Source organism: Agelaius tricolor, unplaced genomic scaffold (genome assembly GCF_023055355.1).
Source record: "Agelaius tricolor isolate 1412-34295 unplaced genomic scaffold, bAgeTri1.0.p SCAF_70, whole genome shotgun sequence".
Lineage (NCBI taxonomy): Eukaryota > Metazoa > Chordata > Aves > Passeriformes > Icteridae > Agelaius > Agelaius tricolor.
In genome coordinates, this window is record NW_027269330.1 from 490,558 (window position 1) to 515,945 (window position 25,388).

The following is a 25,388-nucleotide window of genomic DNA, read 5'->3' on the forward strand; positions in this document are numbered from 1 at the left end:
TCCCAATGGATCGTGGCCAAGAATTACCAACGATCCCAAGGGATTCTGGCCAAGAACTATCAATGATCCCAAGGGGTCAAAGCCAAGAATTACCAATGATTAGGCCAAGAATCATGGCCAAGAATTAACTGGCCAAAATCCCAAGGGATCCTGGCCAAGCACTACCAACAATCCCAAGGGATCATGGCCAAGAATGTCCAACAATCCCAACGGATCACAGCCAAGGATTACCAATGATCCCAAGAGATTTTTCCAAGAATCCCAGCCATTCCCATCCCTACCTGGATGTGCAGCTCCAGGGGCACGGGGCGCACGTTGGGGTGGAAGTTGAAGGTGGCGGTGGCGCTGCAGCCCAGCCAGTGCGCCACGTCCTTGGCGTTGGACAGCGACGAGCTCAGCGCCACGATGCGGATCGGCCGCTCGATCTGCGACGAGATGTAGCGCATGCGCGAGCAGATCACCTCCAGCACGGGCTGTGGGGGGAAAACGGGATCAGGAATGGGATTGGGAATGGGATCCACGAGCAGATCACCTCCAGCACGGGCTGTGGGGGGAAAACGGGATTGGGAATGGGATTGGGAATGGGATCCACGAGCAGATCACCTCCAGCACGGGCTGTGGGGGGATAAACGGGATCAGGAATGGGATTGGGAATGGGATCAGGTCATGAGAACCCATGGAAACCCCTCCTGATGTAGCGCATGCGTGAGCAGATCACCTCCAGCACGGGCTGTGGGGGAAATGGGATCAGGAATGGGATTGGGAATGGGATCCAGTCAGGAGAATCCATGGAAATCCCTCCTGAGCTTCCTGAGAGATACAGATGGAGCAGGAGCGGGAGCAGGATCAGGATCAGAAATGGGATCAGGACCAGGATCAGAAGCAGGATCAAGAGTGGGATCAGAAGCAAGATCAGGAATGGGATCAGGAGCAGGATCAAGAATGGGATCAGGATCAGGAATGGGATCAGGACTGCTCCTGGCTGAGATCCATCCAGGACACCCCATGGAAATGGAAACCCCTTCTGACCCTCCCATCCCACCTCATCCCATCGGATCAATTCCCACCAGCAAAACCTTCTCCAAAACAACTCAAAATCCCACTGGGAACCTCCCATTCCGGGCCGGACCCATCCCCACCCCACTGCCAGGACTCTCACCCCGTTCTCGCCCCCGATCAGGTGCACTTCATCCACGATGAACAGGTTGACGTTCTGGACGTTCTTGCGCTGCTTCCAGCGGCGGGAGAGGATATCCCACTTTTCTGGGGTGCTGATGATGATGTTCCCTTTGCCCAGCAGCTTCAGGTCCGTGCTGGTCTCCCCCGTGAGCAGCACCACCTTCTTGTTGAGGCGCTCCTGGAATTTCTCGTACCAATCCATGAAAACCTGGGGAAATGGGAAGTAGCCTCGAATCCGGAGTTCCCAACAGATTTATCCAGGATTCATATAGGAGAGGTGGCATAATCTCCAAAATGGGGGTGATTCCCATCTAATTCCTCTCAAATTGGGGCAATTCCCACCAAATTCCCCTCAAAATGGGGCAATTCCCTCCAAATTCCTCTCAAACTGGGGCAATTCCTGCCAAATTCCTGAGGAATTCCCCCCAGACCAGTCTTATCCCAAAACTGGGGCAATTCCCTCCAAGTTCCTCTCAAAATGGGGCACTTCCCACCAAACTGGGGCAATTCCCAACAAGCTCCTCTCAAACTGGGGCCATTCCCACCAAATTCTCCTCAAAATTGGGCAATTCCCTCCAAATTCCTCTCAAAATGGGGCAATTCCCACCAAACTGGGGCAATTCCCTCCAAACTCCCCCCGAACTGAAGCGATTCCCAAGTGCCCCCGGAAGCAGCAGGGACGGCCAAACCCCGAGCGGATCCCGAAGAATCGGAGGGGCGAAGGTGGGGGCAAATTCCCAGCCCCAGGGAATTCCCGGGGCCCCACCTGCTCGGCCAGGGCCTCCATGGGGGTGATGTAGACGCAGCGGCCCTCGGAGTTCTGCAGGAGCATGCGCAGGATGGCGAACTCGGCGCAGATGGTTTTGCCGCTGCCCGTGGGCGCGCCCACGAAGACGTTGTCGTCGCTGTTGTACACCGTGTTGAACACTGGGCAAACCCGTGGGTTTAGGAGGGGGGAAAAACAAAATAAAAAAAAAATTTGGGAATGGGGTGAGGATCCGGCCGGAGGGAGAGATCTGGGGAATGTCTTTAGGGGTAAACCACTGATCCCGAAGTTTTGGGAGAGGGGATAATCCATGGATCCAAAAACTCTGGGAGAGGGGATAAAGCACAGACCCCAATACTCTGGGACAGGGGATAAACCACAGTCCCAAAAGTCTGGGAGAGGGGATAAACCACGGATCCCAAATCTCTGGGAGAGGGGATAATCCATGGATCCCAAAAGTCTGGGAATGGAGATAAAGCATGGATCCCAAAATTTTGGGAGAGGAGATAAACCACGGATCCCAAAACTCTGGGAGAGGTGATAAACCACAGATCCCAAAACTCTGGCAATGGGGATAAACCACAGATCCCAAAACTCTGGGAATAAGGGATAATACATGGATCCCAAAAATCTGGGACAGAATAAACCACAGATCCCAAAACTCTACGAGAGGATAAACCAGGGATCTGAAAACTTTGGGAACAGGTTAAACCATGGATCCCAAAACTCTGGGAATACAGGATTAACCACAGATCCCAAAACCGGGAATAGTGAATCATCCACAGACCCCAAAACTCTGGGAGAGATGAAATCCACATGGAACAAGCAGAAGGACCAACCACGACCTCCAGAACCTGCTGAACCCATCCAAAACCCCAAACCCACAATCCACCCGGCGATTCCCCATCCCCGCCCCAAAAAAATTCCAGCCAAAACCACCAAATCCCGGGAAATCCCGGCGGGATGAGGACCTGGAAGCCTCACCTTGAGTCTGGATGGGGTTGAAGAAGGGGAACTTGTCCTGGTAGAGGCTCTCGAAGGCGCTGTTGCGCAGCGCCGACACCGGCAGCGGCTGCAGGTCCAGCAGCTCCGTGGGCGGCGGGTATTTTTCCGGAAGGATCAGGTGCCGGAAAGAAACGGGGAGCTGGGTCTCACAGGCTGGAGGATGGAAAGAATTCCTGAATTTTTTTGAGGTGGGTGGAGCCAGGGGCATCTGGATCTGCCACGGGGGTGGGGTTGGAAGGATGGGAAATGGATTGCGGGGGTTTGGGAGAAGGGATAAACCCAGAATTCCAAAGGTTTGGGAATAGGGATAAAAAACAGATTCCAATGGTTTGGGAATAGGGATAAAAAATAGATTGCAAAGTTTTGGGAATGGGGAAAAAAAAAAGATTCTAAAGGTTTGGGAATAGGGAAAAAGACAAATTCCAAAGGTTTGCGAGAGGGGATAAATTCAGAATTCCAAAGGTTTGGGAATAGGGATAAAAAACAGACTCCAAAGTTCTGGAAGAAGGGAATAAAAACCAGATCCCAAAGCTCTGGGAAAAGGGGTAAAAAAACCCCAGGAAAAACCAGGAATAAACCCCTGGAAAAACTCAGAATAAACCCCAATAAAGAGGTACTCACGGAGCCAAAAAACCCAGGATAAACCTCAGGAAAAACCAGGAATAAACCCCTGGAAAAACTCAGAATAAACCCCAATAAAGAGGCACTCACAGAGCCAAAAAACCCGTGAGAAACCTCAGGAAAAACCAGGAATAAAGCCCAGGAAAAAATAGGAATAAATCCCAGAAAAAAACTGGGGAAAAAAGCAGGAAAAAACCCAGGAATAAAAGCAGAAAAAAAAACAGGAATAAAAGCATGAATAAACCCAGGAAAAGGGGCACTCACAGAGCCAGCGGTCGGACACCACCCGGATGAAATACTGGGGAGGCAGAGGCTCGAAGACGGGCACAAAAAATGTCACCAGGTGCTCATCCTGGGCATATTTGGCCTTGAGCAGGAAATATTCGTGGTGCAGGATCACCTCGCTGTCCACGTCCTCCACCAGGATCCAGAAGGCCTCGGAGGAGCCATGAACCTGGGAAAAAAAAGGGAAAATTCTCAATTCCGTGTTCCAGCCCTCACAATTCCAAGTGCTCCGGCCTCAAAATGGCTCCTTTTCATCCCAGGATTGTGTTTTGCCCTGTGGTTTTTAAAACCGACCCCAGATTTTTGGGTTTTGCGTGATCAGGGCATTTTCCCTGATGATTTCCACACCCCAACCTCACAATTCCTCATTTCCCCTCATGATTTCCACCCCTCCACTCCAAAATCCCCCCATTTCCCCTCACAATTTCCACATCCCAACCCAATAAATCCCATTATTCCTTCCCATAAGGGCATTTTCCTCTCATGATTTCCACATCATAGCCCCATTATCCCTCACATTTTCCCTCACAATTTCAACCCCCCCACCCCAAAACCCCCCATTTTCCCTCACAATTTCCACCTCCCCATTCCCAAAACCCCCCATTTTTCCTCACAATTTTCAACCCCACCCCCAGAATTCCCCATTTTCCCCTCAGGATTTCCACACCCCAACCCCATAAATGCCATTTTCCCCCTAATCAGGGCATTTTCCCCTCATGATTTCCACATCCTAGCCCCAGAATTCCCCATTTTCCCTCACATTTTCCCTCACAATTCCCACTCCCTCACCCCAAAATCCCCCATTTCCCCTCATGATTACCCCCTTTCCCACCCCAAATCCCCCCCTTTCCCACCTTCTCATCCCACTGGAAGTCGGGCGCGATGGTGAGCTCCACCTTGAGCGTGGAGCGCGTGATGGGCTGCAGGTGCACGGACAGCTCCAGCTTCGGGAACAGGTGCACGTATTTATGGATGGTTTTCCCCATTTTCGGCATCCGGATCAGCTCTCCTGTGAGGGGGGAGAAAAAAAAATAAGGGATGGGGTCAGGGTGGATCCCAAAAAAAACGGGATTCGGAGGGTGAGGCCTCTGCAGCTGGTCCAGACAATCAGGGAAATTCCTGGAGAAATAATCCAATTTCTGAGGGAAAATCCCCCATTTCTGAGGGAAAACCCCCCCCATTTCTGAGGGAAAACCCCCAACTGGAAATGGAGTAATTTCCCCACTTCTGAGGGGATATCCTAGAGAAATTGCCCATCTCTGAAGGGATATCCTAGAGAAATTGCCCATCTCTGAAGGGAAAATTCTGGAGAAATTACCCCCATTTCTGAGGAAAACTCCCCCATCCTGGAGAAATCCTGGAGAAATTCCCCACCCTCAAAATGAAGATGTTTTTTCTCAAAATCCCATCTAATCCAGGATTTGGGGGATTTTAACCCAGATTTGGGGGTTTTTCCCATGCCACAATCCCAAACCCGTGCCCAGCCCGGATTTGGGGGATTTTAGCCTGAATTTTGGAGATTTTAACCTGAATTCAGGGGATTTTAACCTGGATTCAGGAAATTCTCCCATGCCATGATCCCGAACCCCTCCCCATCCCCAATTTCAGGGATTTCCCCCCCGTTTCAGCACCGATCTCGTTGTGGTTGAGGTCGTAGAGGCGCTCGAAGGGGAAATTCTTCTTCTCGATCTTCTTCACCACCTCCTCGGGCAGCTTCTTGAACTGGCGCAGGGGACACATGGACTGCCACCTGTGGGGACAACCCGGGGGCTCAGGGAACTGCAGGAATTTGGGGGAATTTGGGGGAATTCTGCAGGATCAGGGCTCACATGCGCTTGTCGATCATCTTGCAGAGGTTGAGGGTCTTGTCGGTGAGCTGGGCCCAGCCGCGGTTCAGGACGATCTCAAAGATGGCTCTCATCAGCCTCCCGGCCGACTGCAGGGCAGGGAAGGGTTTTGGGGTCACATCCTGGACGTTCCCAAATTCCCATCCCACCCCCTGGAAGGGTTTGGGGTGGGAATGACCCAAAATCCCAACTGGTGTCACCCAAACCGGTGCCATCACCCAGCGTTGGCCTTGGACATTTCCAGGGGTCCCCAGCTGCTCTGAGAATTCCATCCCAGCCCCTCACAGGGAAAATTCCCTTCCCAAAATCCCACCTAAATCTCCACATGGAACCATGGAATAGCTTGAGTTGGGAGAGATCCTAAATCCCATCCCATTCCCACTCCTGTCATGGGCAGGGACACCTTTCCATAGGATCCAGGTGACTCCAATCTGGCCTTGAACATTTCCAGGGGTGGGCCAGCCACAGCTCTTCTGGGAATTCCATCCCAGCTCCTCATCCACTATTTCTTCCCAAAATCCCACCTAAATCTCCACATGGAATCATGGAATGGTTTGGGTTGGAAGGAACCTTAAAGCTCATCAAGTTCCACCATGCGTTGGGACATTTTCCACTGTCCCAGGTGGCTCTAACCTGGCCTTGGACACTTCCAGGGATCCCAGCTGCTCTGGGAATTCCATCCCAAGCCCTCACCAATCCCACTGGGAATTCTGAGGGAATTCCTGGCTCACCTGGGTGACGTAGACCATGTCGGCCATGAGGGCGAACCCCTCCAGCTTCAGCTGTGAGATGAAGGCCTGGAGCAGGACGTTGATCTGGGAATGGCAATGGAAAAACCGCCTGGAGCTTAATTCCTAGGGAAACCTCCTTTTCCTGTTCCCCAATTTCCCAAAAAAGCTGCTTTTCCTGGTTCCAAATTTCCAAAGAAACCTCCTTTTCCTGACTCCTAGTTTTCCATGAAAGCTGCTTATCCTGGCTCCAAATTCCTGAGAAAGCTGCTTTTCATGTTTCCAAATTTCCAAGGAAAGCTGCTTTTCGTGTTTCCAAATTTCCAAGGAAATTTCCTTTTCCTGGTCCCAAATATCCCAAGAAATCTGCTTTTCCTGGCACCCAATTCCCTTCTCCCACCTCCTTTCCATCCTCCCCCCAATCCCACAGATCTCCTGGATCTCTCCAAGTTTCCCAGCCCCATTCAGGACATCCCAGAGAGGGAAGGGAGCAGAATTCCCACCGGGAATTCCCACCAGGGCTCACCTTGGCACTGGGCTCCTCGATGCTCTCCTTCACCGGGATCGGGACTCGCTCCAGAAGCTTCTGCAGCTCCAGCTTCTCCTCCTGCGGAAAACAGGGATGGGTGATGGGTGCTGTGTGTGTGATGGCTGCTGGTACTGTTGGGTGTTGTTGGGTGCTGTTGGGTGATGGCTGTTGGGTGATGTTCATTGGGTGTTGGGTGACGGTTGCTGGGTGCTGTTGGGTGTGGTTGAATGATGGTTGATGGCTGTTGGGTGATGGCTGTTTGATGTTGGGTGTTGAGCAATGGGTGATGGTTATTGGGTGCTGTTGGGTGATGGCTGTTGGGTGTTGATGGATGTTACATGTTAGTGATGGCTGTTGGGTGATGGCTGTTGTTAGGTGATGGTTGTTGGGTGGGTTTGGTTGTTGGGTGCTGTTGGGTGATGGCTGTTGGGTGATGGCTGTTGGGTGATGGCTGTTGGGTGATGGCTGTTGGGTGCTGTTGGCTGTTGGGTGTCGGACGTTGCCCATTCCCGTACCTCGCGCACGGTGATGTTGCGGAACTCCGAGGACAGGGAGAAGACACGGAAGAGCTCGATCTCGCTCAGGGTGGGTTTCAGCAGCTGGTTGTACGTCTGCACCGTCTCGTTGGTGATGTAGTAATGGCTAGCAATGCGGCCCAGCTCTGTCACCTGCCGGGACAGCCGGGAAAACGGCGGGAACAGTCAGGATAAACCACGGGAACAGTCAGGGTAACAGTTGGGATAAACCACAGGAACAGCTGGGATAAACTACGGGAATGGTGGGGAGAAAAATGGCCAGGAGAACAGCAGGAATGGCCAGGATAAACCACGGGAACTGCTGGGATAAACCACAGGAACAGATGGGATAAACCATGGGAATGGCTGGCATAAACCACGGGAACGGCCAGGAGAACAGCCAGAACAACTGAGAGAAACCACAGGAATGGTGGGAAGAAAAATGGCCAGGAGAAGACAATGGGAATAACAAGGATAAACCCATGGCAACCTCCCACCTAAAAATCCCCATTTCTTTCCCCTCCCACCTAAAAATCCCCATTTTTTTTGCCATCCCACCTGGAAATTCCCGGTTTTCTTGTCGTACTTGACCAGGTTGTTCTTGTCGAGCATCAGGGCCGCGGTGTGGACGAGGTCGAGGCGCCGCTGCTCCAGGAGCGGATCCGCCTTCAGGTCATCGTGGGAGATGCCGTAAAGGGTCGGCGACCGCAGCATCCGGATGTACAGGTAGGTGTAGCCCAGCCAGTTCACCGCATCCTGCGGAATTCCCAAATCCCGAGAGATCCCTGGGATGTCCTGGCACACCCAGGGAGCTCCAGAGTGGAGCTGATCCCAGGAAAATCCCAGAAAACAGAGCCAGGAAATCCAGGGAAATCTGCCTTTCCTGGTGTTCAAATTTCCCTGGAGAGTTGGTTTTCTTTGTCCCTGATTCCTCAGAAATTGGGAATTTCAGGAATAAGGGAATTTTCCAGGGAAAATCCCTGGAATCCAATTTCCAAGAAAATCTGCTTTTCCTGGTCCTTAATTTCCCAAAAAATCTGCTTTTCCTGGTGTCCAATTTCCCTGGAAAGCTGCTTTTCCTTGCCATAAATTTCCAAGGAAATCTGCTTTTCCTGGTGCCCAATTCCCTTTCCCCACATCTCTTGGAAAATATTCTGGAATTAACCCTAAAACACCCTCAGATTTTCCATTCCCACCTCAAAAACCCTTCCTAGAACACCCCAAACACCCCAATCCCAAAAATCCTCACCCGGGATTGGGCATGGGACTCTTGAGGAATTATCTCAGGTGGGTTTGGGCAAGGAATTATCTCAGGGAGCAGAACCACAGCCACAAATCCCTACAGAAAATCAGGAATTTCATCCAACCTTGGCATTCTGGACATTCCCGAGCACGGCCTCGGCGTTAAGCATGTCCGGGAGCTTGGCCACCATCTGGCTCTCGATGGGCAGCTGCTGGTTGAGCAAGGACAGGTAATACTGGAGCTCTCCGTGGGAAGTGATGAGAATTCCTTCACCTTTCGTGTCGTACTGGGGCCTCCCAGCACGGCCCAGCATCTGGAACCAGGAAAAAAACAGCTCAGGGAACTTGGAATTCCTGAGGGATCATCTCAGCTGGGTTTGGGCAAGGAGTCATCTGAGGTGGATCTGGGCATGGAATTCTTGAGGAAATATCTCAGGGGGATCTGGGCATGGAATTCTTGAGGAGTTATCTCAGGAGGGCTTGGGCAAGGAATTATCTCAGGAGAGTCCTCACAAGGAATTCTTGAGGAATTATCTCAGATGGGTTTGGACATGGAATTGTCTCAGGTGGATCTGGGAATGGAACTCTTGAGGAAATATCTCAGGTGGGTTTGGGCAAGAAATTCTTGATGGATTATCTCAGGTGGGTTTGGGCCAGGAATTCTTGAGGAACTTTCCCCCCTCCTCTCCAACCCCACAACACCGGGAAGAACGAGGAAGAACCCCAAAACCAGAGTGTTGGACGGGATTTGAGGCCAGGAAGGTCCTCCTGGAGGTCCCACCTGGAGGATGTCCAGCGCCCCCAGCTCTGTCCAGCGCCCCTTCTCTGGGCTGTACACCTGTGTGCCTTTGATGATCACCGTGTGCGCCGGCAGGTTCACGCCCCAGGCCAGCGTGGCCGTGGACACCAGGACCTGCAGGAAAACTGGGGTCAGATCCAGGAGGAAGCTCCAAATCCATCCAAAACCAGGGATCAGATCCAGCAGGAACCTTCAAATCCACCCAGGAACCTCCAAATCCATCCAAAACCAGGGATCAGATCCAGCAGGAACCTTCAAATCCACCCAGGAACTTCCGAATCCACCAAAAACCTCCAAATTCAACCAGGAACTTCCAGATCCAACCAGGAACCTCCAGATCCAACCAGGAACCTCCAGATCCAACCAGGAACCTCCAGATCCACCCAAACTCTCCATCCAAAAATCTCCTTTTCCACCCAAAAAACTCCATTTTCATCTCTCATTTCATCCTTGAGGCAAAGCCCTTTTTTTTCCATATCAGAGCAGGATCCCAAATGAAAATTTTCTGGGATTTGATTCCAGAATTTCCTCTGGAATTGGGGCCCCCACCTGGATGTGTTTGTCGGCGAAGAGATCCTCCACCAAGGTGCGGTCGACGCGCGTCATCCCGGCGTGGTGGATGGCGAAGCCGTAGGGGAGGAGATCCTTCAGCTCCAGGTTCTGAGGGAAAACAAATCCCAAAAAAAATTCAGGGAAAAAGTGGGAAAAAGATTCCAAAGGAAAAGTCTGGGATCACCACAGGGTGGGGTTGGACAGGGTGGAGAAGTCGTCGCAGCGTGCCTGGCATAAAATCTCTTGGGAATGGGGGATCCACCAACTTTTCCTTGAGGGAATTTTCCCAAATTTCTCCACTTCCTCCACGGATAAAAGGGCCAGAAATTGCCTTTTCCCCACCAGATTTTCCCAATTTTCCCAGTTTTTTTTCCTGCTGGATTTTCCTGCATTTTCCCTACCAGATTTCCCCAATTTTTTCCTGCTGGATTTTCCCACCTTTTCCTGTTTTTCCCTGCCAGATCTTCCTGATTTTTCCCAGTTTTTCCTACTTTTTTTCCCAGCTGGACTTTCCTGCATTTTCCCTACCAGATTTCCCCAATTTTTTCCTGCTGGATTTTCCCGCTTTTTCCCAATTTTTCCTACATTTCCCCTACCAGATTTCCCCAGTTTTTCCCCTGCTGTATTTTCCTACTTTTCCCCATATTTCCCTGCCGGATTTTCCTGATTTCCCCCAATTTTTCCCACTTTTCCCCTGCCGTATTTTCCCCAATTTTTCCCCATTTTCCCCAGGCTCACCTTGCACTGCTCGGCCTCCGTCCGCAGCACCTCGGTGGAGGCCGAGCCCTCCCTGAGGAAGAGCCCCAGCGTGTCCTTCTCCAGGCACATGTCCCGGATGGCCCGCGCCGTCTTCCCGGTCTCCTTCCGCGAGTGCACGAACACCAGCACCTGCAAAAACCCGGGATCAGCCTGGGATCAGCCTGGGAAAATCCAAGATCAGCTGGAGAAAACCTGGGATCAGCCTGGGGAAACTGGGATCAGCCTGGGAAAAGAGCTGGGATCAGCCAGGGATCAGCCATGGAAAAACTGGGATCAGTCTGAGAAAACCAGGATCAGGCTGGGATCAGCCTGGAAAAACCAGGATCAGTCTGGGAAAACTTGGGATCAGCCTGGGAAAAGAGCTGGGATCAGCCTAGGAAAAGAGCTGGGATCAGCCTGGGATCAGCCAGGGAAAAAATGGGATCAGCTCCTGGGATCAGCCTTGGATTCCTGGGAAAAGAGCTGGGATCAGCCTGGGAAAATCCAGGATCAGCCTGGGATCAGATCCTGGGAAAAACTGGGATCAGCCTGGGAAAACCTGGGATTAGCCTAGGATTCCTTGGAACAGAGCTGGGATCAGCCTGGGAAAATCCAGCATCAGCCTGGGATTCCTGGGATAAGGGTGGGAAAAGAGCTGGGATTTATCCAGGTGGAAATTCCCTCACATGCCAAAAGGAAAATTCCAAACGAATCACCCCAAAAATGGGAAAACCCAAAAGCTCCACTCCACCAAACTCCTCTGCAACATCAGCACCTCAAAACGGGGTAAAAAAGGGGGGGAAAAAAAAATCCCATTTTTTTTTCAATAGGATCAAGGTGGGATTTTTGGGAAGGAGGGGTGGGACCTGGTTCTTGCCGGCGTGCTCCATGATCTTCTCGTAGACGATCTCGTTCATGATCTGGAAGCGTTTGATGGCTTTCTTCTCTGTGATGCCCACGTAGGTCTGCTCCAGGGGCACGGGCCGGAAGCTGGGAGGGAAAAAATCCATGGAATTTGTGGAAAAAAAATCAGTAGAAAAGGAGGAAAAAAATCCATGGAAAAGGGGGGAAAAAAATCCATGGAAAAGGGGGAAAATGTCCGTGGGATTTGTGGGAAAAGATCTGTGGGAATGGGGGGATTGATGGGAAAAAAGAATCCGTGGAAAAAGGGAATTTGTGGGAAAAAAATCTGTGGAATTTATGGAAAAACATCCATGGAAAAGGGGGATTTATGGGAAGAAAACATCCATGGAATTAGTGGGAAAATATCCATGGAAAAAGGAACTTATGGAGAAACCACCACCAAAAAATCCATGGAAAAGGGAATTTAGGGAGAAAATTAGACAGAAATCCATGGAAAAGGGAATTAATGGAAGAAGTGCCATACAAAACTCCATGGAAAAAAGGAATTTATGGAAAGAGCACCATGAAAAAGGGAATTTCTGGAGAAACCACCACCAAAAAAAATCCACAGAAAGTGGAATTTATGGAGAAACTGTGACTAAAAAAAATCCACGGAAAATGGAATTTATGGAGAAACTGCGACCAAAAATCCATGAAAAAAGGAATTTATGGAGAAACTGCAACCAAGAATCCACGGAAAATTGAATTTATGGAGAAACTCTGACCAAGAATCCACGGCAAAGGGAATTTTCCCCATGTTCCCATACCTGTTGTCGAAGTAGAACAAGCCCTTGGCCGGGTCCACGCGCAGGAAGGTGGCCACGTCCTCGTAGTTGGGCAGCGTGGCGCTGAGCCCCACCAGCCGCACGTCCTCCTGCGTCATCTCGATGTTGCGGATGGCCCTGGCCACCAGCGACTCCAGCACGGGCCCGCGGTCGTCGTGGAGGAGGTGGATCTCATCCTGGGAGAAGGGGAGAGCTCAGGGAATTGTCCTCCCTCATCTGGATTTGTGGGATCACAAAGTTCCTCTGGTTCCACTGTGGGTGGCACGGTTGGGAAGGTCCAAGGTTCTTCAACCCCAAAGCCCAGATCCACCTTGAGGAACACCATGAGGAACCCTGAGGTTCTCCAATCCCAAAGCCCAGATCCACCTTGAGGAACCCTGAGGTTCTCTAGCCCCAAACCCCAGATCCACCTTGAGGAACCACCTTGAGGTTCTCCACCCCAAATCCCAGATCCACTCTGAGGTTCTCCAGCCCCAAACCCCAGATCTACCTTGAAGAAACCTTTGAGTTTCTCCAGCTCCAAACCCCAGATCCACCTTGAGGAACCCTTTGAGGTTCTCCAGCCCCAAACCCAAGATCCACCTTGAGGAACCCCTTAGGCCCCAAACCCCAGATCCACCTTGAGGAACCCTTTGAGGTTCTCCAGCTCCAAACCCCAGATCCACCTTGAGGAACCCTTTGAGTTTCTCCAGCTCCAAACCCAAGATTCACCTTGAGGAACACTCGAGGAACCCCCAAGCCCAGCTGCACCTTGGGGAGCCCCCTCCCTGCCCGCTGCAGGTGCTCACCAGGATGACCAGCCGCACCAGCTGGGTGTAGGTGCGCTCGCCGCCCTTGCGGGTGATGATGTCCCACTTCTCGGGCGTGCACACGATGATCTGCGTGGCGCTGATCTCCTCCTTGCACAGCTGGTGGTCCCCGGTCAGCTCGGCCACCGTGATCCCGTAGGTGGCCAAACGCTGGCAAAGACCCACAGGATGAGCGTGGAGAGACCTTCCCGTGGAGGTCCCAATCCCAAAATCCCACCCAAACTTCTCCTGGTGCAGTTTGAGGGTGTTCCCTCTTCTCCTGGTGTTCCCTGGGATGAGATCCCAAATCCCACCTGGATGTCCTCTCCTGCCAGGGAGCTGTGCAGAACCCCTCTGACCCCACTTTCTCCAGGCTGAGCTCCTCTCCCAGATCCCTCAGGAATTCTCCATCCCTGCACTTTCTCCAACCCCATAACCCATCCCAGATCCTCCTCTTCTCCCACCTGAGCTCCTTTCCCAGATCCCTCAGGAATTCTCCATCTCTGGATGTTCTCCAACCCCATAACCCATCCCAGATCCCTCAGGAATTCCCCAGAGCTTTCTCCTTGTTCTCCACGCCTTCCCCACCTCCATTCCCAGCCCCTCCATGATCCCAAACCTCCTGTTAGATCTGATCCAACTCATCCCCAACCCCAAACCTCCCCTGGGACCTGATCCCAAACCTCCCCTTGGACCTGATCCCTGGGACCTGGTCCCAAACCTCCCCTGGGACCTCATCCCAAACCTCCCCTGGGACCTCATCCCAAACCTCCCTTTGGATCCAATCCCAAACCTCCCCTGGGACCTGATCCCGCTGATCCCTCACCTTGCTGAAGCTCCCGACCATCTCCTGCACCAGGGACCTCATGGGTGCGATGTAGATGATCTTGAAGTCGTCCACGTTGATGGTGCCGTCCATGTTGATGTGTTTGCCGATCTCCCTCAGCATGCACATCAGCGCCACGTTGGTCTTCCCTGCGCCCTGCGACCCAGACGTTCCGTCCCCAAAAAAGTCCCTAAACAGCCTGGGATTATCCTGGACAGGTCCAAGCCCCAGATCCACCTTGAGGAACCCTGAGGTTCTCCAGCCCCAAATCCCAGATCCACCTTGAGGAACACCTCAAGAAACTCCCTGAGCTTCTCTAACCAAACCCCAGATCCACCTTGAGGAAGCCCCTGAGCTTCTCCACCCCAAATCCCAGATCCACCTCGAGGAGCACCTTGAGGAACCCCCTGAGCTTCTCCACTCTCAAAAAGGGTCACCCACATTCATCTTCCCCATGCCCCAAAACAGAGAAATTCCATCCCAAAAAGATCTGGGACTTCTCCACAAAAAGGGCCACCCAACTCCACATTGGTTTTCCCAGTGTGTCCATCCCAAAAAAAAATCCTGGAATTCTCTTGGACAGGTCCAAGGTTCTCCACACCAAACCCCAGATCCACCTTGAGGAACCCTGAGGTTCTCCAGCCCCAAATCCCAGATCCATCTTGAGGAATCCTGAAGTTCTCCAGTCCCAAAGCCCAGATCCACCTTGAGGAGCCCCCTGAGGTTTTCCAGCCCCAAACCCCAGATCCACCTTGAGGAACACCTTGAGGAGCCCCCTGAGCTTCTCCACCCCCAAAAAGGGTCACCTAGTGCCACGTTGGTCTCCTCCACACCCTGAAACTGAGACATTCCACCCCAAGACATCCTGGAATTCTTCCCCAAACCCCAAATCTCACCGTGGGGGCACAGAGCAGCAGGTTCTCATCGGACTCCAGCGCCGCCCGGAACAGTTTGCTCTGGATCCTGTTGAGGGTTTTGAAGCCCTCAAAGCCAGCCTGGGCATATTTGGGAAGTTTTTCCACAGAAACCAATTGCTGGGAAGAGGGAAAATGTGGAAAAAAAGGAATTTAGGGTTTTTTTCCAGGTCAAAAAGGAAAAATTCCTGATTTTTTTAGGGCTGAGAATGAGGGAAAATTCAATTTTTATCCTCTCAGATTCCATGGAAAAGCCAAATCCTCAAATCCCAAACTGATCCTGGTATTAGGGAAAGCATTTGGGATTAATTCCAATAATGGCACAAAAAATTAAAAAAAAAAAAAAAAAAAAATCTTTTTTTTTTCTTTTTTTTGGGGGGACAAATCTCGTTAGCCCCGAGGGGTTTGAATTTTGATAGGAAAAAATAAAAATAAATCAATTTTTTCCATTTTTTTGGAGGGACAAACTTGGTCAGCTCTGAAGGGTTTGGGTTTTCATGGGAAAAAATGAAAATAAATCAAATTTTCGGTGGTTTTTTGGGGAACAAACCTCATCAGCCCCAAAGGGTTTGGGTTTTAGGGCAGGGACGTGAACTTCCTCGTATCCCTTGCGTTGTCTCCGGAAGGATCCGTCCGGGAGCTGGCACCTCTTGTTGGCCATGAAGTGACTGCCCTGGGCAAACACCAGATCCTCCAAATCCAGCACCTGCCTGGGAGCCAGAGCCTGGAAAAGAATGGGGGAAAATGGGAGAAATGGGGGAGAAAAAATGTAAAAAAAATGGGGAAAAATGGGGAGAAAGTGGGAAAGAAATGGGGGGGAAAATGGGGGGGGAAACCATGGGGGGGGAAACCATGGGGGGGGAAACCATGGGGGGGGAAACCATGGGGGGAAAAGTAAAAATAGGAATTGTTTCTCCTCGTGTTTGAAAGGAAAGCTGCAGATTCCAGGTGGGAATCCATCTTCCCTGTGGGACCAAAAGGTTTTTGGGATAGCTGGGGGTGTTGTGGGAGGAAATCCCAGGATTTTACCTCTCCTCCCTGGTCCAGATCCATGGATTCCAGGTCGGTGTCCATGCGGGACTGGCGCACGCGTTCCCGCCGGGAGCGTTCCTCCTGAGGGGAAAAATCAGGATTCGACCTCAGGTAAGAGGCTCAGACTCCTCCAAAGTGCTCCTGCTCCCTCAAGTTTTTAGGAATAAACCAGGAATAACCATTTTGATAAACAAGGAATTATCATTTTTGGCGGGAAAAGCAAATTTCCCCTCACAAAAACGGCTCCCACCAGGAGGGTTCCTCCTGAGGGGAAAAATTGGGATTGAGGTTCATCCTCCTCCAAGGTGCTCCTATTCCCTCAATTCCCACAAATTCTTTGGGAAAAGCCATCCAAAAATCAGGAATAACTGTTTTAATAAACCGGGAATAATCACTTTAGGCGGGAAAACCAAATTTCCCCTCACAAAAATGGCTCCCACACCTGAGGGGAAAAATTTGGATTCAGCCTCTTAAAGTGCTCCTGTTCCCTCAATTTCTTTGGAAAACTCATCCACAAACCAGGAATAAGCATTTTTATAAACCAAGAACAACCATTTGGGATATTTTGTGGGATTTGGGGCATTTCAGGGTGATTTTTTTGTGGGATTTTGATGGAAAAGCTGATCCTGAGAAAGCAGAAACGGACACGGCAGCGTCGCTTCCCCAGAGATTTTTGAGGGATTCCAGCCCCCATTCCCAACCCCAAACCCAAATCCCACAACAAACCAGGAACCATTTGGGTTTTTTTGTGGGATTTGGGGCATTTCAGGGTGATTTTTTTGGTGGAATTTTGATGGAAAAACACACCCTGGAAGGCGGAAGTGGCCAGGGCAGCATTGCTTCCCCAGAGATTTTTGGGGAATTCCAGCCCCATTTCCAACCCCAACCCCAAATCCCACAAATCCTATAAAAATTCCTGACCCGGATCAGATCCTCTTTTTCTGTCTCGTGGAGCTGGTAGAGGAATTTGGAGAGCTCGGGGTCGGCCTCCATCTTGCCCATGATGCGCTCCTTCTCCGCCTCGCTCTGCGCGCTGGCCAGCAGGGTACAGTACAGGACTGGGAAAAAAAATCAACATTTGTGGGATTTTTATGGGAGTTTTAGGGGATTTGTACAAGATTTGCATGGGAGTTTTATGGGATTTGTTGGTATTTTTTTTTAATGGGATTTTTCCAGGAATTTTTTTGGGATTTGTTGGGATTTTGAAACAGAATTTTATGGGGATTTTATCTGATTTTTTAATTATTTTTATGGGATTTTATCTGAATTTTTGGGGGATTTTATCTGAATTTTTTTTTATTTTTATGGGATTTTAATTTTTTTTTAACGGGATTTTTAATGGGAGTTTTTTGGGACTTTTATGGAATTTGCTGTGAATTTTTGGCATTTTTATGGGATTTGTTGCGATTTCTATGGGAATTTTGGGGATTTGCTGGAATTTGATGGGATTTTTTGGGATTTTTTGGGATTTTGATGGGATTTGATGGTTTTTTGGGGGGATTTCATGGCCAGAATTCCATTGGAAAAGGAAAACGAGACTCACTCATCATCCTGTGCTGCCTGAGGACCTTGATGAAGTCAAAGGTGTTGAAGCCCAGCAGCAGCACCAGCTGGTTCTCACATTCCCGGTCATCACTGGCAGTCTGGGGGGAAAAAAACATGGAATTCTCACACCCAGGGAATCCAGATCCCTGATTTCCACGGGATGGAGGTGAGGAGAGGTCAGGAAAAGAGAGGAAAAAATCCTGGAAAATTAGAATTATCCTAAAAGCTAAAAATAAGCCAAAAAATTCCCGTTTTCCCTCAAAAACGAGGGAATCGGGAGGGGGAAAATCCATGGAGGTGCAAAACAATCCCAAAAATTTCTATTATTCCTAAAAAAAACATGGAAACCAGGAGGGGAACACCCCATGGAGGAAGGAAAAACGATGCCAAAGATTCCCATTTCCCCAAAAAAATTATGGAAATCAGGAGGGAAAAGACCCCATGGATGATTTCCAAGGAAAAACCACCCCAAAATCCCATAAAATCCCAAGGAATTAATTTTAACCAACATTCCCAATTTTTAGAGGGAAAATTCTCCCAACTCTCAAGGATTTGGTGACCGCAGACCTTGAGGACCTCAAAAATTCCCATTTTTCCAGCAATCAAGAAGGAACAAACTCACGGACAGCGATTTCCAAGGGAAAAAACCACCCCAAAACCCCACAGAAACACAAAGAACGGGGTTTTGACCCGAATTCCCGCTTTTTAGAGGGAGAACTCTCCCAAATCCCAAGGATTTGGTGGCCACGGACCTTGAGGATCTCCAGGACCTCGTCTGCCTTTTTCTGGGAGACGATGGCGTCGTCGTAGAAGCGGCTGAGCTGGCGCTGCAGCCAGAAGGCGTCGATGTCCCGCGGGTGCAGATCCTTCTTCTTGGAGCTCATCAGCTCCCCCGAGGCCACCAGCTGCAAAATCCCAAAAATTCCCATCAAAACACCAAAAAAAAAATCCCAAAAGATCCCATTACTCCCAAGTTTTTGATGTCCCATTGGTGGCAGGTTCTTCTTGGAGCTCATCAGCTCCCCCGAGGCCACCAGCTGGAAAATCCCAAAAATTCCCATTATTCCTGGGATTTGAGAAAGTTTAGGGCCATGAAATCCCAAAAAATTCCATAGAAACCCATAAAAATAAAAAAATAAAACACCAAAAATTCCCATAAAAATCCCAACAATTCCCATAATAAAAATTCCTCTAAGACTCCCATAAAACCCCCAAAAAATCCCATAAAAACCCCCAAAAAATCCCATAAAACCCCCAAAAAATCCCATAAAAACCCCCAAAAAATCCCATAAAAACCCCCCAAAAATCCCATAAAAACCCCCCAAAAAATCCCATAAAAACCCCCCAAAAAATCCCATAAAAACCCCCCAAAAAATCCCATAAAAACCCCCCAAAAAATCCCATAAAAACCCCAGATATTCCCATTTGCCAGCGATCCCACACTCACGTTGGCCGAGAGCGTGCAGCGCACCACGGCCTCGTCCCCCTCCAGGTCATCGTCCGACGCCTCGTCCCGAACCTCCCCGTAGATGTCCTCGTCCCCCTCCTGTGGGGACACCTCTCATTTTACCCCTTTTTCCTCGAAAATCCCTTTTTGATCCCTTTATTCCTCAAAAATCCCATTTTTACCCCTCTTTTCCCACATAAAATCCCATTTTTCCCCTCAAGAATCCCATTTTTTTTGCCTCTTTTCCCCCGCAAAAATCTCATTTTATTCCTTTCCTCCCAAAACATGGGGTCAAGGGAAATGGGGTCAAGGGAAATGGGACCAAGGGAAATGGGACCAAGGTGGCTCCATGCAAAGAATGGGCAAAAGGGAAATGGGATAAAGGGAAATGGAAATGGGATGGAGGGAAACAGGATGGAGGGAAATGGGATAAAAGAAAATGGAAATGGGATAAAGGAAAATGGGATCAATGGGGAACCAGGAGGAAAATGGGATCAAGGGAAATGGGACCAAGGGATAAAGGGATAAAAGTGGTCCCACGAGGGAAATGGGACTAAGGGAAATGGAAATGGGATGGAGAAAAATGGGATAAAGGTGGTCCCATGAAAAGAATGGGCACAAGGGAAATGGGATAAAGGGAAATGGAAATGGGATGGAGGGGAATAGGATGGAGGGAAATGGGATAAAAGAAAATGGAAATGGGATAAAGGAAAATGGGATCAATGGGGAACCAGGAGGAAAATGGGATCAAGGGAAATGGGATCAAGGGATAAAAGTGCTCCCACGAGGGAAATGGGACAAAGGGAAATGGAAATGGGATGGAGGGAAATGGGATAAAAGAAAATGGAAATGGGATCAAGGGAAATGGGATCAATGGAGAACCAGGAGGAAAATGGGATCAAGGGAAATGGGATCAAGGGAAATGCAAAATGGGACACAGGGAAATGGGAATGGGACCAAGGGAAATGGGACCAAGGGATAAAAGTGGTCCCATGAGGGAAATGGGACAAAGGGAAATGGAAATGGGATGGAGAAAAATGGGATAAAGGTGGTTCCATGAAAAGAATGGGCAAAAGGGAAATGGGATAAAGGGAAATGGAAATGGGATGGAGGGGAATAGGATGGAGGGAAATGGGATAAAAGAAAATGGAAATGAGATAAAGGAAAATGGGATCAATGGGGAACCAGGAGGAAAATGGGATCAAGGGAAATGGGATCAAGGGAAATGGGACCAAGGGAAAAGCAAAATGGGACACAGGAAAATGGGAATGGGACCAAGGGAAATGGGATAAAGGAAATGGGACCAAGGGCAATGGGACCAGGGGTGACCCCACAGGACCCGGGCTGAGGGGCCGGAGCCGTCCCCACCTCCTCGTCGGACTCGAACTGCACGTTCACCCCGTAGGTCTCGTCGATGTTGTCATCTGCAGGGAACAGGGCATGGAATTGCTGGGAATTCCTGGAATTCTGCATGGGATCCACCCGGAATCCACCAGGAATTGCCTCAGAATCCACCCGGAATTCTGCGTGGAATTCACCCAGAATCCACCCAAAATCCCACAAGGAATTCACGTGGAATTCACTGGGAATTCACCTGGAATCCACCCGGGATCCCAAAAAAAATCCCAATAATCGGAAACAAATCAAAAAATATGTATATTAAATAATATCCAAAAAAGAATCCCCAAAAATCCTCAAAATAATCCCCCAAAATTGGAGAAAAAAAATTGCAAAAAATGCCCCAAAAAATAAAAAATATAAAGTATTGAAGAAATCCCAAAAAATGCTCAAAAATCCTGCCAAAAATTGCCAAAAAATTGCCAAAAAAGTGCAAAAAAAAGCCCCAAAAATTCCCTAAAAAATCTTTTAAAAATCCCCCCAAAAATAATAAAAAAATAAATAAAGAATATTTTTTAAATCCTCCAAAAATGAAAAAAAAATTGTGAAAAAACACCCAAAAAATTTGCAAAAAAAAAAAGAAGAAATCACAAAAAAATCCTCAAAAAAATCCCTAAAAAATTCCCAAAATTCCCATAAATCCTCAATTTTCCCCTACCCATGTTCTGGATGTCCTTGTCCCCGCCGTAGTCGGTGATCTTCTTGCCCAGGTTGACCAGCACGTGGTAGCGCGTGTCGTCGGTGGGGCCCAGCAGCAGCTCCACCTCCTTGCGCCGCTCCTTGTCCCGCAGCTTCTCGTTCTTCAGCACGGCCAGGACCTCGTCTGCTGCTCCACACAGGATGTCCCGGGGCTGGGGAGGGGGACAGGACACCGGGAACGCTGAGCCAGGAGCAGGCGGAGCCGCCCGGGACACTGGGAAATGTCCCAGCCCATGGTGGGACCAGTTGAGCTTTGGTGTCCCTCAAACCCAAGGTTCCATGTGGAGATTTGGGTGGGATTTTGGGAAGGAGTTCTTCCTTTTGGGGATGATGAGGGGCTGGGATCCCTGGAAGTGTCCAAGGCCGTTCTGGAGCCACCTCATCCAGTGGGAAATGTCCCAGCCCATGGTGGGACCAGTTGAGCTTTGGTGTCCCTCAAACCCGAACCGTTCCATGGTTCCATGTGGAGATTTGGGTGGGATTTTTGGGAGGGAATATTGGGTGAGGAGCTGGGATCCTTACAAGTGTCCAAGAGCAAGTTGGAGCCACCTGGGACAGTGGGAAACGTCCCAGCTCATGGTGAAACTGGGCTGAGCTGAGCCAAACTGGGATAGGCCGGGCCTGGTTAAGCTGGGCTGAATTGAGCCAAACTGGAGTGGGTAAAACCAGGCTGAGCTGAGCCGAGCCTGGCCAGTAAAGCCAGGCTGGACTGACCCGGGTTGAACCAGACTGGGCTGAGTCCAACTGGGTTGAGCTGAGCCTGGTTAAGGTGGCCTGAACTGGGCTGAGTCCAACCAGGACACTCCAAACTGGGCCAAGCCTGGTTGAGCCGAGCCTGGCCAGTGGGGCTGAACTGGGCTGAACTGGACTCAGCTCAATCAGGACACTCCAAACTGGGCCGAGCCTGGTTAAACCAAGCCAGGCCAGTGGGCTGAACTGGGCTGAGTGGTTCTGGATGGAACCCAAACCAAGCCGAGCTGAGCTGGGCTGAGCCTAGTTGAGCCAACTGGTCCCAGTAAGACCCGACTGGTTCCGAGACCGGTGAGCTTTGGTGTCCCTCAAACCCAAGGTTCCATGTGGAGATATGGGTGGGATTTTGGGAAGGAGTTCTTCCTTTTGGGGATGATGAGGGGCTGGGATCCCTGGAAGTGTCCAAGGCCGTTCTGGAGCCACCTCATCCAGTGGGAAATGTCCCAGCTCGTGGTGGGACCAGTTGAGCTTTGGTGTCCCTCAAACCCAAACCACTCCATGGTTCCATGGAATGCAGGTGCAGGTTTAGGTGGGATTTTGGGAAGGAATGTGGGGTGAGGGGCTGGGATCCCTGGAAGTATCCAAGACCAAGTTGGTGCCCCCTCATTCAGTGGAAAATGCCCCAGCTCATGGTGGGATCTGATGAGCTTTAAGGTTCTTTCCAACCCAAACCATTCCATGGTTCCACGTGGAGATCTAGGTGGGATTTTGGGAAGAACTATTGGGAGAGGAGCTGGGATGGAATTCCCAGAGAAGCTGGGATCCCTGGGAGTGTCCAAGCCCAGGCTGATCCAGCAGAAAACATCTCAACCCATGGTAGAACTTCACAACATCTACAACCCCTTCCAACCCAACCCATTCCATGATTCCATGTGGAGATTTGGGTAAGATTTTGGGAAGGTGGTGGGATGGAATCCCCAGAGCAATTGCAGTCCTTGGGAATGTCCAAGCCCAGGCTGGTCCAGCAGAAAATGCCCCAATCCAAGGTAGAACTTCACAACATCTACAACCCCTTCCAACCCAACCCATTCCATGATTCCATGTGGAGATCTAGGTGGGATTTTGGGAGAGGAGCTGGGATGGAATTCCCAGAGAAGCTGGGATCCCTGGGAGTGCCCAAGCCCAGGCTGATCCAGCAGGAAACATCTCAACCCATGGCAGAACATCTACAACCCCTTCCAACCCAACCCATTCCACACCTCCCAACCTCACCCCATGGGGACATCGGGACTGGATCCCCCAACCCCAAAATCCCCGAGATGACCCCAAAGCTCACCTGGTCACCCAGGGCAGCCTGGATGAAGCTCAGGAGGACCTCGTAGGTCTCTCGTGTCTCCTTGGTCTTGGGCTTGTAGATGATGCCCACCATCTCATCGATGCCCTCGGAGAGCAGAGTGTAGCCCTTCATCTTGTTGATGTCGTGCCTGTCCTCGTCCCTCTTCCTCCTCCTGGAAAAATTGGGGGAAACTGGGAATTAGGGATGCTCAGGGATCAAATCCTGCTTTTCCCGACCCATTTTTTCCCCAAAAAACACCATAAAAATTTGATTTATTTTCATTTTTTTGTGATGATTTCGGTGGCTCCCAGTTGGGGTTGGCTTGAGGTTTTGGATTTTCCAACCCCAAAAATGTTGAGTTGGAAAAGGGGAAGCTCCAAAAAAAAGAGATTTTTGGGGATATTTGGCACCAAGAAAAGCAATTTTTTTGTGATATTTGGGACCAAGAAACGCAGATTTTTGTGGGATATTTAGCACCAAGAAAAAATTTTTTTTTTGATAAAATAGGGCACCAAAATAAGAGATTTTTTGGGAAATTGGGCACCAGGAAAAGTAGGTTTTTTGGGATATTCAGCATCAAGAAAAATAGATTTTTTTAAAATATTTAGTACCAAAAACCCCAAATATTTTGGGATACTTAGCACAAAAAAAACCCCAAAATTTTTTGGAAAATGAACCACTAGCAAAAATCAACTTTTCCGAACCCAAACTGGAACCTCTCCCACCCTTTCTCCCATGATCCCAGGATGAAAATTCCCAATTTTTCTGCTCACTTGGCTCTCCTCTCCTCCTGCATTTGGGGTTTGGTCCTCTGGGCCTTGTCCCCCATGCGGGTCCCCTCCAGTTTCCCCACCAGGGACAGAACCTCCCCCGTGGGCTCGTCCCGGCGCGTGCGGTCGATCAGGGAGCGGTCGGCCTGGAGCACCAGGTTGGAGTTCTGGGGGAAAATGGGGAAAAAATGAGATTAAATTGGATTAATATGGGGTAAAAAGGGATTAAAATGGGGTAAAATTGGATTAAAATGGGATAAAATGGGATTAAAATGGGATTTATATGGGGGAAAATGGGATTGAATTGGGATTCCCTACTCAATCAGGGAGAGGTCGGCCTGGAGCACCAGGTTGGAGTTCTGGGGAAAAACCGGAAAAATGGGATTAAAATGAGGTTAAGATGGGGTAATATGGGATTAATATGGGATAAAATGGGATTTATATGGGGGGAAATGGGATTAAAATGGGGTAAAATGGGATTGAAATGGGATTCCCCATTGGATCAGGGAGTGGTTGGCTTGGAGCACAAGGTTGGAGTTCTTGGGAAAAATGGGATTAAATTGGATTAATATGGGGTAAAACGGGATTGAAATCCTGAAATGGGGCTTGGGAATCCCAAAATGAATGTGGGGGGGTCCCAAAATGGGGCTGAGAGAGAACCAAGGGGTGCCAAAATGGGATTGGGGATGTCAAAATGGGACAGGGGAACCCAAAATGGGATTGAGAGGGGCCCCATAATGGGACAGGAGATCCCAAAATGGGGCTGGGGAACCCCAGATTGGGACTGGGGAATCCCAAACTGGGGCTGAGAGAAGTTCAAGGGATCCCCAAATGGGACCGGGGATGCCCAAACGGGACATGGGGTCGCAAAATGGGGTCCGAGGTCCCAGTACGAGGCTGAGGGTCCCATAACGGGTCCCAAAACTGGGGCGGAGGCAGCTCACGGTACCGGGGTGCGCCCATGGTAACGGGATGGGCTCACGGCACCGGGGTGCGCTCACGGTAACGGGTTGGGACTCAGGGCACCGAGCGCGCACTCACCGCCTTGTACTCATACTGCAGGCTACGGGCGGTGACGTCCGCCATGGCTGCACCGGGAACGGGGCCCCGAACGGGGCCGGGAACGGGAACGGGAGCGGGGCCGGGAACTGGCCCTGATAAAGCCGCGCCGCCGCCGCACCGGAAGCACCCTCAGCAGAACTTCCGGGTTAGGCGGAAACGCGCCTGCGCACGCGAGGGCGAGGCTCCGCCTATTACTCATTCCGATTGGTTGATACCCGCTAAACCCCGCCTCATACGCCGGGAGCTGCCTGTGATTGGTTGGGCCGCCAGCCCGCCTGATTTTGATTGACGTTTAAACGCCTGAAGGCGGCGGGGCGGGGCAGGAGGCGGGGTCAGCGCGAAGTTTGCAGCTTCCTATTGGTTGATTATAGATAAAACCACGCCCAC

At 50.3% G+C, this 25,388-nt stretch overlaps 1 protein-coding gene across 2 annotated transcripts in view; it reads right to left on the bottom strand.

Moving 5' to 3' along the window:
* Nucleotides 1–25,152, bottom strand: part of SNRNP200 (small nuclear ribonucleoprotein U5 subunit 200) — a 34,601-nt gene extending 9,449 nt beyond the window's left edge. The window contains exons 1-32 of one of the 2 annotated variants that reach the window (XM_071417650.1): nucleotides 24,981–25,151; nucleotides 23,943–24,106; nucleotides 23,170–23,341; nucleotides 21,103–21,295; nucleotides 20,415–20,470; nucleotides 19,047–19,145; nucleotides 18,352–18,504; nucleotides 17,598–17,697; nucleotides 16,976–17,112; nucleotides 16,052–16,135; nucleotides 15,573–15,746; nucleotides 15,005–15,142; nucleotides 14,109–14,264; nucleotides 13,283–13,453; nucleotides 12,477–12,670; nucleotides 11,673–11,796; nucleotides 10,807–10,956; nucleotides 10,066–10,176; nucleotides 9,499–9,630; nucleotides 8,843–9,031; nucleotides 8,034–8,231; nucleotides 7,476–7,628; nucleotides 6,958–7,038; nucleotides 6,435–6,518; nucleotides 5,686–5,792; nucleotides 5,488–5,606; nucleotides 4,711–4,865; nucleotides 3,836–4,025; nucleotides 2,930–3,103; nucleotides 1,946–2,106; nucleotides 1,160–1,387; nucleotides 282–473 (exon numbers count right to left, since the gene is read on the bottom strand). In XM_071417650.1, the coding sequence (XP_071273751.1) occupies nucleotides 282–473; nucleotides 1,160–1,387; nucleotides 1,946–2,106; nucleotides 2,930–3,103; nucleotides 3,836–4,025; nucleotides 4,711–4,865; nucleotides 5,488–5,606; nucleotides 5,686–5,792; nucleotides 6,435–6,518; nucleotides 6,958–7,038; nucleotides 7,476–7,628; nucleotides 8,034–8,231; nucleotides 8,843–9,031; nucleotides 9,499–9,630; nucleotides 10,066–10,176; nucleotides 10,807–10,956; nucleotides 11,673–11,796; nucleotides 12,477–12,670; nucleotides 13,283–13,453; nucleotides 14,109–14,264; nucleotides 15,005–15,142; nucleotides 15,573–15,746; nucleotides 16,052–16,135; nucleotides 16,976–17,112; nucleotides 17,598–17,697; nucleotides 18,352–18,504; nucleotides 19,047–19,145; nucleotides 20,415–20,470; nucleotides 21,103–21,295; nucleotides 23,170–23,341; nucleotides 23,943–24,106; nucleotides 24,981–25,025 (4,584 nt within the window). In that variant the 5' untranslated portion in view covers nucleotides 25,026–25,151. Of the gene's footprint in view, nucleotides 1–281; nucleotides 474–1,159; nucleotides 1,388–1,945; nucleotides 2,107–2,929; nucleotides 3,104–3,835; nucleotides 4,026–4,710; nucleotides 4,866–5,487; nucleotides 5,607–5,685; nucleotides 5,793–6,434; nucleotides 6,519–6,957; nucleotides 7,039–7,475; nucleotides 7,629–8,033; nucleotides 8,232–8,842; nucleotides 9,032–9,498; nucleotides 9,631–10,065; nucleotides 10,177–10,806; nucleotides 10,957–11,672; nucleotides 11,797–12,476; nucleotides 12,671–13,282; nucleotides 13,454–14,108; nucleotides 14,265–15,004; nucleotides 15,143–15,572; nucleotides 15,747–16,051; nucleotides 16,136–16,975; nucleotides 17,113–17,597; nucleotides 17,698–18,351; nucleotides 18,505–19,046; nucleotides 19,146–20,414; nucleotides 20,471–21,102; nucleotides 21,296–23,169; nucleotides 23,342–23,942; nucleotides 24,107–24,980 lie in introns of both variants that reach the window. The other variant, XM_071417651.1, reaches the window with a different exon arrangement.
* Between the last annotated feature and the right edge of the window lie 236 nt (nucleotides 25,153–25,388).